Below are 17,397 nucleotides of genomic sequence, written 5' to 3'. Positions count from 1 at the left end.
GCCTGTCAGATGTCTTGTTCCTCAGCTCCTCAGCTCCCTTCTCCGTCAGACATGCAGCCAGCACCCTCATGCCTCTCCTGTCCAGCTGTCTGGCCAGCAGGTTCCCAAAGCCAGAGTCACAGCCCGTGATGAAGACATACTTGTCTTGGAGATGGCTCACCACCTGCCTCTCCCTGAAGAAGCGAAGGAGTGTCCACAGTCCCACCAGTGATACTAGGTAGAGCCACATGGTTTGTAGAAGACAAGCAGAGAGAGAGAGAGATACTCTGTGTCAAAATGAGGCTGGCCTCTACTCACACAGGAAGGTGTAGACATCCAGGACACCACCCTGCTGACATACATTCTTTTGTATTTTTTATAATTATTAATGCCTTAGATCTCTGGTCTTTGACCTGCTTTTGAACAGCAGACATATCATGCCCACTGGCTCTCCCTATGTCACTGCCAAGGAAAACACTACTGACTGTTGAATAACATAGGTCTATTCTCTTATGATCTTTGTTTCCTGGACTCGTGTGGGAATATATGTATGTGTGTCATTACATATGGCTCATGGCCCAGTCCCAGACTCAGCTTGTGTCTCTGTAATTTGCACTCTGGGGCCACAACCCAGGAGGTTGTGATCATAATGAGAAACTAATCGTAACCTATTCTTGGATGCAGGACAACTTATAGGAGAGGACAGGGAAAGCTGGTGCCCTCCTAATACAGCAGCTCCTGAGAAGGTAGAAAGCCACCCCAAACATGGAAGGCTGACATCAAAGGAACACTAGGTGATAGCGCTGGGACCGCAGACACATCAGGACTCCCAGAGTAGGTATGGGAAAGGAAATGACTTTCCTCTCAATTGACCCTTCTTCTGGCTGCCTGGATTCAAGCAGACATGAGCACAGAGTTCTTCAGGTGTGACTTCCATGACTGCCCCTGACTCACCTGAGCCAGGATGCCTTTCTTAATTTCCCAGGAAGCCTTGCTCAGAAACTCTAGAGTAGTGTGTGGAGCTTTCCATATGGCTACTGGTCTGGGGAATGCCTGACTAACCCTCTGATTCTAGCTCAAAATAAACCTAGTGTCTCCTTCAGGAATGATGTCATGATTCCCTTACCTGGCACTTCCACAACTTTCTGTTCTAACCAGTAAGGAATCAGACTGTCCTTGTGCTCTCAAAAACCATGTTTCTATCAGGCAGTGCCCCACTACAGGTTAGATTACACCTGTGCACTAAGGCCTGGATCTTGGTTATCAGTGGGTTATCTGTGAATCTGGAGCTGGGCCACTCTCCCTCCAAGGCGGTAGCTTCCCCTGGATCTGCTATGCATTTGCCCTGCTCTTCCCTCTCACTGTTCCTGATTGTGTTTGACTTAGTGATGGTAATCCTCATCCTCCTGGCTCCAATCCTGTCCCTCCTCCTACTTCTGCAGAAGGTACTAGTGCTAGGACATTCTTCATGTAGTTGTTAGCACCCAACAGGTCCTCAGAGTCCTAACACTGAATTGCATCTTGTAAGATGTAGTGCTGGCTTTTCTTGACCAAAGTACGTGCAGATATTATTTCTCTTAGTTCTAGTATCCCTTCAACAGTGAGTTCTCTAGAGTATTCCTTCTATGGTCATTTTCCAATGCTCTCTCCTACAGTTCTTTCCATATCAACCCTGATAGAAATGTGCACTCTTTTTGGACTAAGATCTTCTAGAACACAGCAGGATCTAGATCCAGCCCTGGAATTTCTGGATAAAGTCAGAGAGAATAAGAAAGTGGACGTGACTCTGTTGAAGAAGTCACAGGGCTGAAGAGAAAGCCTCAGAGACACCTCCCTGAGGAGGTTTCTCAGTCCATCCATCCCTCCTGAGATTATCACACCAGGCAAATGACAGTGCCCAGTTGTTCCTCTTCCCTGTCCTGGGGAGGGTGGGCTGGACCCATTCCAGGTCAGACCCTGTGAATATTTAACAAGACAGCCCTTCTGCCCGCTGGGCTGCTCTGATCTACTGAGGTAGATGGGAACAGAACCATCTACTGGGATCAGGAGTCCAGTTCAGTCAAGTGGGGAAGCACTTTCTCCCCAAAGGCAGTGTATCCCACCCTTTCTTCTTCATGCAAAAGGGAGGAGAGGTAGAGCCTAGAGTTGGTGCTGTGAAGGTGGAAACAGGCCCACTATCAAGCCTGTTTCCCAACTTGACCATGTGCTGCCCCTACTCAGTTGTAGTTGGGAATCAGAAATGATAGACTATTGTGTTCTAATGGCTAAGGATCTAGAACTGGAGGCATGGGAATTGAGTGAGACATCCTCTTTTGGCAGCTGAAGTCCTTCTGTGTTCCTCTGAGTACACTGGCTTCTCCCAACAAAGAAACCTGAGTGAGGAGGAATGGGGGTTCCTCCAGAAATGTTGCAGATAGCCTGGGATCACCTTACAGGGCACTTCCTGCCAATTACACATGGTTCTGTCTCATCATGATGCTCTTCAGCCTCTACCCATGCTTAGGGTAGATCTGGCCTGGGTGTTGCCCCTCCCTGTGGAGCTAGTGTGATGTTCCAGAGAGGACTGAGATGAGTCCAGCCTCCTGACCAGCTCCTCACAGGCTATTATGTGCAAAGATACTGTTGTGTTACTGTTGAGGGAAATATTTTTAAAAGGCCAGCAGGGTTCCCACACTACTGCCTGCAACTCTCAGCCCCAGCCTGGTTGTACAGACTCTGTGTCTAGCTACACTATACAGGATCTTCTTCCCACCCATCCTCCCTTTCCCTTCTCCTCCTCTGAGTTGCTCTCTGTCACTGTGACTCTTTGTTCTGCCTCCCTTTTCCCTGTCCAATTAAACCTGTTATGTCCTGAGACATCTCAAAATGAAATAAAATATAAATGCAGGTTTTGGAGAGATGGGTCAGCCATTAAGAGTGCTTCCTGCTGTTTTGTAGGGTCCAGCTTCAATTTTTGACAACTACATTTTATGGCTGAAAACTTCCTGTAACCAGTGGGCCTCATCTTCCTTCTCACCTTTGAGAGTACTCCTATACATGTAACATACAGGTACACACACATATGCTCAAAGGTCCTACCACAAGCCTTTGAAGTTAACATAAGTGAAATGAATGACCAGGTACATGATAGGGTTGGCATTTTCCATTTTCAATTAAACCAGAAATTTGCCACAGACCACCTCAGTCAGGTATGGGGATCCCTGGAATGGGAGTCCTTGAAGCTAAGTGGGTAAGGATTCGGCTGTGACAAACAGAAACAAACACAGAGGCAGTTTGAATCTGAGTGTGTTTTGCAGCTCTCAAGCAAGGGATTTTATACCTTAAGAAGCCAAACATTACATCTCTTAGAAACTATATCCAGTGAAACAATCACAAATACCAACAAAAATCATTTGGCAGAGTAAAGCACAAAAATCATCTAAGCATTACAACTCTGAAACCATGTATGTATTCAGTGAATCACAAAACAGAACAGGTAACATCATTATAAACCATCAAAATATAACAATTCTAAAATAATGTATTCAGTGGGGGGCCATCGTCCAAGGCTAGTGGCATGTTTCGAGGAGCAGGTTAATAAATCTTTAACGGTCAGTGCTCTTAACCACTGAACTAACTTTCCAGCTCAATGGTCAATTATTATTTAACATCTAGTGCCTGATTTTTTAATATAAATCTTCAATGTATAAATGTAAACTATTTTAGTTCTTTCTAATTAAGGCTTTCTTTACCTTATACCAAAATCCACCTCCGATGACACACATGTAGCCATATGAAATTTTATTGTTGGGAAAGTTTTTATCTATCTTAATAGTTTTGTAAATGATTTAAAAATTAAAGTGTTGGTTTTCTTGGGGATAAGGTCATGTTAGTGGCCCCATTTCTAGGGATGCTTTCTTACCCATTATTCTCACTTAAGATCTTGGCCTAGGCTACCAGGAACATGTAAATAAGAAAAGGAATAAGAGAAAACAAAGCAGATAGATTGCCATGACAACTATGGCTCAATATTTTTTCTCCAGCGAAGAGTTCCACAACCGGTTCCAGGAGGTCTCTCCCTTTTGAGGTTAATCGCCTCAGTCTATGAAACTTGTCACACAGATCCTACTGGAGGTGGTGTGGCAGAAATTATTGTTTACTTTACAAGTTTCTCCTGTGACTTCTCAGCCTCCATGTTTCTACTTAGAGAAGAAGAGTCAGGCATCTATGGAAGTCCCACCAAAGCACAAGTCTGCACTGAGCCCAGGATTCTCTGCCTTTTCCACACATGCTGTCCCTGCTCAGCCTACTCTTGAGATTCACCAACCTAGCACCAGGCAAAGCCAGGCCTCAGAGCACCTCAAGTACAGGACCTTTGTTCTTTTGCAAATACTGTCCATAAAATGAAAACCAGAGTTGAGAGGGACACTCTTGGCACGGTGCTGGAGGAGTGTGGCAGTGGAACAGAGGGAGGGGACATGAGAAGTTGCCTGGGACAAAGACAGATGGAAAATCAGAAGGTCTTTGTTGTGATGGTCAGTCAGTGATTCTTATATGAAGAAATGGTCATTTATTGGGTCTGGAGGGAGGCATGGTCTCTTAGTGAGTCTGCAGGGAAGGCACGGTCTCTTAGTGAGTCTGCAGGAAAGGGAAGGTCACTTAGGGAGTCTGCAGGGAAGACATGGTCACTTAGTGAGTCTGCAGGAAAGGGAAGGTCACTTAGGGAGTCTGCAGGGAAGGCATGGTCACTTAGTGAGTCTGAAGGGAAGGCATGGTCACTTAGTGAGTCTGCAGGGAAGACATGGTCACTTCGTGAGTCTGCAGGGAAGGCATGGTCACTTAGTGAGTCTGCAGAAAAGCGATGGACGCCTAGTCTACAGGGAATTGATGATCACCCAGTGAGTCTGCAGGAAGGAATAGTCATTTAGTGATTCTGCAGTGAATATATGATCACTTTGTGAGACTGCAGAGAAAGGAGTGGTGAAGTCGAGGCCTACAGGTAAATTCCGTTCATGGGCTTGCATGCAGAGACTTCTGCACTATTTGTTGGTGTTAAGTTTTGAATGGAAAGTTGTTGTTCCTACTTCAGTTGCTGCAAGGGCTGAGACAAAGCCAGAAGAAGCCTGCTGTCCTGTAGAAACCCTTCTCAGGACATTTCCCCTTACCCCTGTGATCCAAACCTCACTAACCTCCAAAGCCAAGGTTTAAATCTCAGGATACAGGAAATAATGTCATACTTTGCTCTAAAAAGAAAAAGAGTCCAAAAAGAAGCCATGATTTTGAAACAAATTTAAAAAATTGGTGTCCCCATCCTCTGCTGTATGCTCACCACCAGAGACTGAACCTCCCACCCAGGGCCTGCTGACCTGACTCCAGGGCATGGGTGCTGGCATTATTAGTGACTCTCTCAGACCCCACACCATGGTTGCAGGTGACTTCAGAGCAGGGACACTTCCATGCTGCATAAGGGCTTAACTAGCCAGGGCAAGTGCATTTCCTGCAGAGGAGTACACAGGGCACTGTTTGGAGCAAGCTGGTCCTAACCTCCTCATCTGTGTGGACCTTCATTGAAGGCCATGATGCTCAGAGCTTGAGCATCAGCCAGTACTTTTGTATCTGAATCCCTTGGCAGAATTCTTTGCCTATTTCATTGGTTATCATCAGTCTCAAGTAGTATCATAGGAGAATTAATGAGATGAAGTGTGTTGACTAAGAACCCCAGAGTAAAACACTCCCTCTGTTGACCCTCTTAATTCCTTCTAAGAATTCCCTCCCTTACACTTCCTACATCTCCCAAACTATGCACATAGGTGAAGACTTCAGAGGGCTTTCTCAGGCTTCAGGAAATCCAGTAGACAACAGCATCCACAAGAAAGGTGGGCAGGTAGCAAGGGGAGGAAGAAGAACTTGGCATCCCAGCCAGCTGAGTATAGGGTGCGAGGGTAACAGGCAGTCAGAGGGTGCTCCATGCAGTCAGTCACCAAAGACAGGTTTGTGTTGCACCTCTGGTTCATTTTGTTTAGGCATTTCAGACCTATGCAGAATGAGGCATGAATTAGGCAGTTTTCCAGTTCCCACCACTTCTGTCTAACCACAACATAGAGGAGAATTTCTATTCTTTGTGTCAGAGAATCAATGCTATGGAACCCAAGCCTAGCCTGTCCCAGTTCATCTGAAGGACCACAATCTTCAAGGATGAATTGAAGTCACCCGTTTCTCAGCTCATGGAAAATGCTGATCTCATACCATGTCCCATCCCTGAATTCAGTTACAGTCCCATGCTCATGAGTGGATCAGAAGGAACAAAGCAGCATGTTCTGAAAGACAAAAACTCTTTTCTAACCACATACTCAAACTGCCCACCATCCCAAGGAAATGGATCTAAATTACTGTTCTTTGAGGATAAAGAGCAATTCATTAGAACCACTAATATGAGCAAGGGGTTAAGCGTTCAGGGCTGGACTTTGTTTTGGTCCTCAGGGCTCACTTACAGGATGCCAGGTATTTCTCCCCATAGATCTCCCTGATTTCAGAGCTGGTCTGGTCCCACAGCACCTGGATGTTCGATGATAATCTTTCACTCTCAGTCATATCAGTCAGGAAGAAGCCAGGCTCTATAATAGCCACCTTCACCCCAAAATAGGAGAGCTCCCTCCTGTAAGGCAGAAGGATATCAAGGGTTTCAGAGGTCTTCAGTACAGTAGGATGAGAACAACAGCTTGTGGTAAGGAAAGGGCACACCCTTTGGATCTGGAATGTGCAGGAAATGAGGAAGGATTTCTGTGCTTTTGGATGCCACACTAAGTGTTGGTGTGTGTAGCTCACTGCTCTAAAAGTACACATTCTAGTCTAAGCACAGTAACAGTGACACCTTTCTCCACAAAGTGCAGATGTAAAGGATTCTATTCCTTGTCAAATCACTGCCACATCATAAGTATAGTAAACCTCCACCTACTCCACATCTCTCCTAGGAAGCTCTCAGAATACACCCCTCCCCTTTCTTCAAGCAGGTGTCTCCAGAGAGTAAACTCCTGAATCAAACTCCCTCACATTGGCAGGCTACCTGTTCCCTGTCCCAAATGGCAGCCCAGGTTCCATCCCTTGGAAGAGTTGCATTGCCAACAGCTGGAGATACATAGCATCCCCACAAGTCTACCTTTATCCACCTGATAACCACCCTCCTTTCATAACTGGCCTGTCCATTCTCCAAAGAGAATCCACCTACACATCCAGGTTCCAGGTTCCCATGTTTACTCTGATGCAGTCTAATCCTGCTACAGGCCCCTCAGCAAATGTGATGGCTAGCATGGTCAACACAGATGGCTGTCCATGCCAACACCACAGGAAGGTCACAGTTCTTCTTAGTCTCCCCTCTCACTCTTTTAGTTGTCATAGTCCTTAGGTCATGATTGAAGCACATATGTTAGGATAGAATGTGTTTATTGTAGATCCTACAGGGGGCCTGACATCTACCTATGAAGTTGAAAGAGATATTCACCAAAATTTAAAAACATACTCAGCATATGGAATGGATTCTTCACCCAAAAACCTCACAGTTCCAATCTTATCCCATTAATATCCCCTAACACCCCACTTCCTCTACAACAGGAAGAATGAACTCAACTCATGTCTCAGTCCTGACCTCTTCTATAGACATGGAAATGTGCTCACCAGTGAATGATTCAAGGGAAAGGTTAGACAGACCCAGATGACTAGTGTCATTCCTATGATGGTGACTTTACGAGTGTGATTAAATAAAAACCTTCCTAAATCTTCACTGAGGAACTACTTCCCTTCCAGTACCCAAGGGAGTCTGAGAAGGCCTCTACACCATACTTGGAGATGCAGTAACCACCACCACCAAAAGACACTCGGCCCACGATGCTGGAAACGTTGACCACACGACCCCTCGCCTTCCTCACTAAGGGCAGCATGCTTAGAGTCACCTCGATCATGCCCAACAGGTTCACATCCAGTATACTTGCAAAGTTCTGTTTGTTCATCCACTGACTGGGACCAGAGGGGACGGAGATGCCAGCGTTGTTGACCAGGCCCCAGAGTCCTAGGAACAGTGGGAAGAGAGGGTCACACAGTACAGGTTTAATTATGGATGAAATGCATATTCACAAGGTAAGACCACTGTGACTGGTGTTTACTGGAGAATAGGATACAATGAATAAGAACATGGTATCCACAGTGCTAGGTTCTCATGCTAGAGACTGCTGGCTCCAAGCATGGACACCTCATCCATTAATTCTTCCTGTCCCAGTTCCTTGCCTGGGAACAGCCAGCAGTCCCTTCTCACTTGCTAAGTTTAAGGACGGATGGTGGGAACATGGTGTACCTTTGTTATTCAGGAGACCACTAAAGTACATTTGTGTTTTACATGTTGGTGCCATCCTTGAAGATGTTTTATTCTTTTACTTTGTGTGTTGGTTTGAATGGAAACAGCAGCCATAGGTTCATATATTTGAAAGCTTCGTCCTGACAGAGGGTAGTGCTTGAGAGAGATTAGGGGCTGTGGCCCTGTTAAACTGGTGTTGCCCTGTTGGATTATGTGATTAACTGGGAGTAGGCTATCCCAGGGTCTTGCTGTTCCTGCTACCTGTTGATATAGATGTAGTATCTTAGCTCCTTCTCTAGCACCATGATTACCTACAGCCCACCATACTTCCTGTCATGATGATAATGGCCTAAATCTTTAGATGTATGCAAGCTCAAATTGAATGTTTCATCCATAAGAGTTACCCCAGTCATGCCATGATGTCATAGAGATAAAATTCTGTAGAAGACAGTTGTATCTTCGAGCTACATTGAGCAGTTTACACACTGCTGCCTATGTCTTTCAAAAGGGCAAGAAAGGTAGTTATAAGGAAGTATTTGTTTCCATTATCATTACTTATTATAGTAAAAAGAAAGAATAGTCATGAGGAAAAAGAGAAGGAACAGAGGAAAATACAAAGGACAAAAGAAAAAATGACAAAATTAATCTCTGGAGGAAATTTGGTTGGGAAACAAACAACTGAAACCTTGATTGTGGGAATTTTGGAAAACAGAGCTGTGCTGTTCACCTCTGCTAAAGCTGGCCTTAAAATTAATCATGATCAATTCTTTGTTTGTTTGTTTGTTTGTTTGTTTTTTGAGATAGGGTTTCTCTGTATAGCCCTGGCTGTCCTGGAATTTACTTTGTAGGCCAAGCTGGCCTCAAACTCAAAAATCTGCCTGCCTCTGCCTCCTGAGTGCTGGGATTAAAGGCGTGTGCCACCATGCCCGGCTCATGATCAATTCTTGTATTAATCAACATCTATACTGATGAAAATCAATGTTGATCAACTTTCCTCAGATGCTTACAAAACCCAATATATAGGCTGGTTTTATGACAACTTGACACAAGCTCGAGTCATCAGAGGAAATGCCTCCCTAAGATCCAGCTGTAAGGCATTTTCTCAATTAGTGAACAACCAGGGAGGTCACAGCCCATTGTGAGTGATGCCATCCCTGGGATTCTGGTCCTGAGTTTGTAAGAAAGCAGCTGAGCAAGCCGTGGGAGCAAGCCAGTATGCACCACCATTCCATGGCCTCCAAGTTCCTTCTGAATTTAAGTTCATTTCCTGACTTCCTTTGGTGATGAAAAGTGATGTAGAAGTCTAAGCTTTCCTCCCCAAATTGCTTTGGCAANAAAAAAAAAAAAAAACCCTTAGGCACCCAGGGACAGGATAAGGGAGGTGACAATCCTTGCTGAGAACCAACAGGACAGATTTTCCACTGTCAACCTGAACACACTGGGTTCTTTTTGCTACTACCCACAGGTGGCCGTCACTCATCCCTTTCGCCTTCAAGTCACGGATTCAGAATCCACTCTGAAATACTTAAAGTAAAGACCATATGCCCACCATTGATTTCTGTGCAGAGTGAATGGGAGACTAGTTGATTGAAATTAAGATCGGCTTTTGTGGATTTGAAAATGTTGGCTCAGTAAGGCTTCTGCCTTTTTGGCTCAAAAGCATGTCTTGGGTTTTTTTTTTTTTTTTTTTTTTTTTTTTTTTTTTTTTTTTTCTTTTTTCCGAGACAGGGTTTCTCTGTATAGCCCTGGCTGTCCTGGAACTCACTTTGTAGACCAGGCTGGCCTCGAACTCAGAAATCCGCCTGCCTCTGCCTCCCGAGTGCTGGGATTAAAGGCGTGCGCCACCACGCCCGGCTATGTCTTGGGTTTTTATAGACCCATAATATGTAATCGAGATTGTTTTTGTTCTGGTTTGAAAACACATATATAAAGCCACTTCCATAGAAACTTCTTAAAATACATATATGAAAGGATTTCATTGGAGTTGCCATATGATAGTGGACATGATATCTAAGTACACATCATAATTCACCATGTAAAACCTTCAATGCCAAGAATGGGTCACATTTTTGTCCCTAAAAGCAATCCAAGGAATACCCCATCTGTCTTAGTTAGAGTTTTACTGCTGTGAACAGACACCATGACCAAGACAACTCGTAGACATTTCATTGGGGCTGGCTACAGATTCAGATGTTCAGTCCATTATCGTCAAGGTGGGAGCATGGCAGTATCCAGGCAGACATGGGGCTGGAGGAGCTGAGAGTCCCACCTATTTTTTGGAAGGCATCTAGGAGAAGACTGGCTTCTAGGCAGCTAGGAGGAGGGTTTTAAAGCCCAAGCCCACTGTAGCACACTTACATCACAAGGCCACACCTACTCCAACAAGGCCACACCTTCAAATAGTTGCACTTCATGGGCTAGGCATACACAAACCACCATCCTCCAGACCCTGAGTACAGGCTATGCTCAAGGCTACTACTAGCTGCTCTCCCAACCTGATGGTAAGGCTATGTAGCTGTGGTGGTTTGAATATGCTGGGGCCAGGAAGTGACAGTTTTACGAGGTATATAGCCTTGTTGCAGTAGGTATAGGCATGTTGGAATAAGTGTATCACTGTTGGCAAATGCTTTAAACCCTCATCCTAGCTCCCTGAAAGCCAGTCTTCTACTGTTTGCCTTCTGAACAAGATGTAGAATTCTCAGCTACTCCTACATAATGCCTGTCCGTGTTGGGCATTGGGCTACACACAGACAGTCTGGTCTCCAGTCAAGCTGAGGTGGTGATAATTCACCTACATGGGACAGAAGGAGTTCTCATGTCTCCTGGAACCCTGGCTCCTGTCAAAGTTACCACCCCCTCAGCCCCCACAAGAGAAGCATGGTTAGTAGACACATAGGCAATGTCCCAAGCTTCTGACCTTCAGGCTAAACTTCTCCCCAGTTACCTAGCGACAATGAAGATAGCAGCACACCATAAAAGGGGCTGTTTGGCCCCTCCTCACTCCCTTACTCCCCTTACTCTCCTCTCCTCTCTCCTCTCACTCTCTTCCTTTCTCTCCCTCTTACTCTCTAGCCTTTCTTCTCTCTCTCTTTCTCTTTTCCCCTTCTCTCCTCTTGGCCTGGCTGGTCTCTCTCTTTCCACCTTTTCTCCTTTCTCCCTGCCTTTCTATAATAAAGCTCTAAAACCACAGATTATCTCTGTTCATCAAGTCCCACTGCACTTACTCTCGCCTGCGTGGGAACCTTTTCCCTCTGCCCTCTCTCCTATAACTCCGGAGCAACAGGATGTCTCCCCAGGGGCCCCCGGTTGGGGGCTGCCCCTTGTCCACCCCCCATTGAGTGGGGTTGTAAGGTAGAAAATTTAAGTTTGACCCCCTAGACCAAGTTGGAGCCAAGAACTGGCTGACCACACAACGGATAATTACACAAGCCAGTTCAGTGACCTTGTTCCAGGACTTGGCTGACCACAAAAGTTAGATTAAAATCTTGAGAAGCAGGGAGTCTCCACTTGTGATTTTTAGTACCCCCTTGTGATTTTTCACTGGTATTTTCGGCATTTTCCAATAACCCTCACAACCTCGTTGGGTTATGGTTTTTTCCTTTAAATACCCCCTTTCCCAGCTACTTGGGGTCCACAGTTCTCTACCCCTGCGTGGTGTACAACTGTGGGGCCCAGAGTGTGCCTGGAGGGTGTCGCCTCTCCTGAGTCAGAACATGGGGGAGTCCTCACTTTGTGGGTCTTTCAGGGTCAGTGGCTTAGATGCCCACTCAGGGCTGAGTGGAAAGCGTCTGGCAGCCCTCCTGTGTCTGCTTGCTCGGAGCATAGGAGGAACTCTGGCTGGGCGTGGGCTATTCTCCCTTCCCCCTTCTTCCCCTGCCTCCTTTTAGTAGAACTCTCAGCTACTCCTATATAATGCCTGTCTGGATGCTACCATGCTCCTGCCTTGGTAATAAAATACATGTCTGATCCTGTAAGCCATCCCCAATTAGATGTTGTCTTTTTAAGAATTGCCTTTGTCATGGTGTCTGTTCATAGCAGTAACCTTAAATCAGACAGAAGTTGGTATGAGTACTGGGGTATTGCTGTGATAGGCCTGACCTAGAGGTTGTTTGGAAGAATGTGGATTTTTTGGACTTTGGATTTGGAAAGCAGGTAAATGCTTTAAGTGGGGATTAATGGCCTATTGTCATAGGAATATGAATGACTTTTTTTTTTTTTTTTTTTTTTTTTTTTGCTGAGTGTGATTTGTACTGTGGAAGCCTGGCTCTAGGGTTTAAAGAACAATTATTAGAAGATTTTTCAGATCAGATAGATTGTTGCTGCCCATGGTTCAGAGGAGAAAAAAATTTAGATACGAGAACCTGGGAGAGAATTAGAGAAGCTCTGAGAAACACCCAGGCAGATAATTTCATCCTCTGCCTTTGGGCACTCATAAAAGATGCTATTGATGAAGAGATATTGCAGGTGTCAGATAGTGCCCAGGGAGAGCTTGAAGAATCCCCTGCCAGACAGGACTTTATCAGAAAAGGGCCCTCTCAACCCTAAATTAGAAGGGTATAGAGATTCTAATGATGAGCTAATTAATATTAGACAAAGAAGATCATTCAGAAAAAGAAGCCGCCAAATATTATGACGAGGATTGGCCTCCTTTCGAACCTTCTGCTCCACCCATGGCCTCCACTATAGGAGATGCTACTCAAATGGACATGCAACTAAGTAAATTAGAGTTTGAAATTAAGTTGCAGAAATTGACTAATGAGCTACAGGAACTAAAAAAAAAAAAAAGGTGTCAAATACAGGGAAGAACAGCTATTCTGAGATATACCAATCACTGCTAGAAAGAGCTGTGAGTCAGGCTTGAGGGAAAGAATACATCTGATGTGCTATGCTAGCTTTTCCTGTAGTTGAGATAATTGACCAGCAAAACAATAGAGTCAGACAATATCAGACTTTGGAGTTCTAGGTGATAAAGGAGTTAAAAACAGCTGTGGCACAATATGACCCTACAGTTCTTTTTACACAAGCATTATTGGATACTGTCGTGGAGTCAAATTCAACCCCCTAAGATTGGAAGACTCTCTGTAAGGCTACTTTGTCAGGAGGAGATTTCTTACTTTGGAGTTCTGAATGGTGAGAAGCCAGTAAGAAAACTGCCGCTTTGAATGCTCAGACAGGTAACCCAGACTGTGATTTAAACATGCTTTTAGGAGAAGGTCAATATGAAAAACAATGATAATCAGGTTGGGTTTCCTGCTGGAGTATATGTGCAGGTTGCTGTGGCTGCCCGCAGCACTTGGAATCAGTTACCGATTAAAGGGGATCTTGGTGGAAGTTTAGCCAGTATTTGGCAGGGTCCTGATACTCTGTGGATAAGCTATTAAAAGCAGCTAGTAGAATTCTTGGAGATTCACAAATGGGAAATCTCTTTTGTTGCACAATTGGCTTAGGAGAATGCTAAGGCAGCACGGCTATTCGGCTGCATGAAGGACAGACAGATTTAGCGAGGTATATCCGTCTTTGTGCAGAGATTGGACCTTCATACAATCAGGGCTTGGCCTTCAATGCTTGCACAGAAATGAGGGAATAAAGTATGTTTTAAGTGTGGAAGTTTGGGTCATTTTAAAAATGATTGTCCTAGGAATAGAGGTGCCAAGCAGGCAATCAGGCCATGCTCCAGGAGTTTGTCCTCAATGCAGGAAGGGTGACCACTGGGCTAGGGAATGCAAATCTAATACAGATATTCAGGGCCATCTGGTGCCGGGAAAACAAGGAGAGGGGCCAGCCTCAGGCCCCGAGATACCCACATCAGGCAGCTTATGAGGCCATGAAGCTGCTGCCCAGCTAAGGAAATCCATTTTTGAACTTATTAGGGCAACCCCAGGAAGTGCAGGATTGGACCTTAGTTCCACCACCCACACAGTATTAACTCCAGAAATGGGAGTCCAAACTCTGCCTACAGGCATTTTTGGACCTCTACATGCAGAAACTTGGGGATTTCTTTTAAGACAAAGCAGTTCTATTGTAAAAGGTCTGCAGATTTATCCAGGTGTTATAGATTATGAGGGAGAAACTAAAATTATGACTGCTTCCCCTCATGGTATTATAACTGTACCTGCTAAGCAAAGAATTGTTTCACGTATCTTAGTTCCCTTGCAACTGCTACCGTCCAGATTTGTCAAGAGTGAGAGAGGACAGAGTGGCTTTGGTTCCTCTGATGTGTACTGGGTTCAACCTATTACTAGTAAGAAACCTAACCTTAAATTAATAATTGAAGGGAAAAGCTTTGAAGGATTAATAGATACTGGAGCTGATGTAACAATTATTAGAGGACAAGATTGGTCTTCAACTTGGCCTTTGTCTGATACGCTTACTCACCTCCAAGGAATTGGTTATGTCAATAATTAAAACAAAGCTCTAAATTGCTAACCTGGAGCGTTGAAGAGGGCAATTCAGGACAAATTCAGCCTTTGGTTATGTCAAATATGCCTGTTACCCTCTGGGGAAGAGATCTCTTGTCACAGATGGGCCTTATAATGTGCAGTCCTAATGAGGCAGTGACTAAGCAGATGCTAAGACAAAAATTTCTGCCTGGTCAGGGGCTAGGAAAGGAAGGACAAGGTATTAAGACTTTTGAAGGTCCTAAGCCTCACTCTAACACAAGAGGCTTGGGGTATTTTCTGTAATGGCCACTATCTTGCCTGCATCCCATGCTGTAAAATTCAATGGCTTAATAATATTCCGGTGTGGGTTGATCAGTGGTCTTTACCTAAAGAGAAGATAGAAGCCATCTCTTTGCTAGTGCAGGAGCAATTAGAGGCAGGACATTTAATAGAATCCCAGTCTCCTTGGAATAATCCAATATTTATTATCAAGAAAAAAATCTGGTAAATGGAAATTGTTAAAGATCTAAGAAAGGTTAATGAAACCATGGTACCTATGGGAGCTTTACAACCTGGGCTTCCGTCTCTGGTAGCCGTTCCAAAAGGATATTATAAAATTGTGGTAGATTTTAAAAATTGTTTCTTTACTATTCCTTTGCACCCTAAGGATTGTGAAAGATTTGCTTTCAGTGTTCCTTCTATTAATTTTAAGGAACCTATGAAAAGATATCAAAGGACAGTTCTTCCACAGGGCATGGCTAATAGTCCTACCTTATGGCAAAAGTTTGTGGCACAAGTCATTCAGCCTGTAAAACAGCAATGGGCAATGATATACATCATGCATTATGTAGATGATGTCTTATTAGTGGGAAAAGATCCTCAGGACTTGCTTTTATGTTATAGAGATTTACAGCAGGCCTTAGCTGATAAAGGACTGCAAATAGCTCCTGAGAAGGTATAAACTCAGAATCCTTCTAATTATTTGAGTTTTAGACTTACAGATCAAGCTGTTTTCCCCCAGAAGATAGTTATTCACAGGGACAGCTTAAAAACTTTAAATGATTTTCAAAAATTGTTAGGTGATATTAATTGGCTTCGCCCCTATTTAAAGCTTACTACAGGGGAATTGAAACCTTTATTTGATATTCTAGAGGGAGTTCTGATCCTACCTCTAGATCTTTAACCTCAGAAGGATTGCTGACCTTACAACAAGTAGGAAGAGCTATTGAAGAACAATTTGTTACTTATATAGATTACTCTTTGCCTTTACATCTGTTAATTTTTAATACAATTTATACACCTACATGATTGTTGTGGCAAGGGGCACCTCTAATGGGAGGATATCTACTAAACATAATATCCTGCCCTATTATAAAGCAGTAGCCCAGATGATTATACTTGGAAGAAAGCAGGCACTACCTTATTTTGGCAAAAAGCCAGGTATCATTGTTTAGCCTTATAGTATAGATCAAGATACTTGGCTGAAGCAGCACAGTACGATTGGTTGCTTGCTCAAATAGGATTTATTAGAACCATAGATAATCATTATCCTCAAGATAGGTTGATAAAAAATTTAAATGTACATGAGGTGATATTTCCTAATATGACATCTTTACAGCCTTTGTATAATGCTCTTTTGATTTTTACTGACAGCTCCTTTAAAGGGTGAGCTGGATATCTTATGAATAATCAACAGGTAGTCATAGAGACTCCTGGCCTCTCAGCTCAGTTAGCAGAGCTTACAGTGGTACTGAATGTTTTTCAGTCTATGAATGATGCTTTTAATATTTTAACTAATAGTTTATATGTTGCACAATCAATTCCCTTGCTGAAGACTTGTGGTACATTTAGCTTTAATACACCAGCAGGATCTGTTTTCACAATTGCAAAATATCATTCTTGCTCGAAAAAAATCTGTTTTACATTGGTCATATATGAGCTCATTCTGGTCTTCCTGGACCTTTAGCTGCAGGCAATGATTGCATTGACCAAGCTCTAATAGGAGAGGCCTTAGTTTCAGATCCTGTTGCATTGGCTAGACGTGATCATGATAAATTTCATCTCTCTAGCCATACCTTAAGGTTCCGACATAAGATCACTAAGGAACAGGCAAGAATGATTGTAAAACAATGCCCTAAATGTATTACATTATCTCCAGTTCCACATTTAGGGGTTAATTCACGAGGCCTTATGCCCAATCATATTTGGCAAATGGATGTAACTCATTATGCAGAATTTGGAAAATTAAAATATATACACGTTTGTATTGACACTTGTTCAGGATTTCTTTTTGCTTCTCTACATACAGGAGAGGCCTCTAGAAATGTAATTGATCATTGTTTACAAGCATTTAATGCTATGGGATTGCCTAAAGTCATTAAGAAGATAATGGGCCATTCTATACTGGCAACAATTTTATTTCATTTTGTAAGGAATTTGGTATCAAACATAAAACTGGAATTCCTTATAACCCAATGGGACAAGGAATTGTTGAACGTGCTCATCACACTCTGAAAAATTGGCTTTTAAAAACAAAACAGGGACAATTTTATCCCCCAAGGTCACCAAAAGCACATCTCCCTTTTGTCTTATTTGTTTTTTATTTTTATTTTTATTTTTTTTCCTTCTGCACACGTTTATTGGGAGAGCTTGATTGTAGAGGCGAATAGACCCCGAGCCCAGAACTGGTGCTGCTTTATATAGGCCTAGGAGAGG

At 43.7% G+C, this 17,397-nt stretch overlaps 1 protein-coding gene and 1 pseudogene across 1 annotated transcript in view; both read right to left on the bottom strand.

Annotated features, from left to right (window-relative positions):
- The window catches only part of LOC110302772 (retinol dehydrogenase 16-like), an 11,342-nt gene extending 11,045 nt beyond the window's left edge, over nucleotides 1-297 (bottom strand). Inside the window, exon 1 of the mRNA XM_021173509.2 lies at nucleotides 3-297. Within this exon, the coding sequence (XP_021029168.1) occupies nucleotides 3-229 (227 nt within the window). The 5' untranslated portion in view covers nucleotides 230-297. The remainder of the gene's footprint in view (nucleotides 1-2) is intronic.
- A 5,480-nt stretch (nucleotides 298-5,777) lies between these two features.
- Nucleotides 5,778-17,397, bottom strand: part of LOC110303347 — a 67,859-nt pseudogene continuing 56,239 nt past the window's right edge.

Source organism: Mus caroli, chromosome 10 (genome assembly GCF_900094665.2).
Source record: "Mus caroli chromosome 10, CAROLI_EIJ_v1.1, whole genome shotgun sequence".
NCBI lineage: Eukaryota > Metazoa > Chordata > Mammalia > Rodentia > Muridae > Mus > Mus caroli.
Note: the sequence above shows the minus strand (reverse complement) of the source record. Positions and strands in the feature narration are given on the sequence as shown.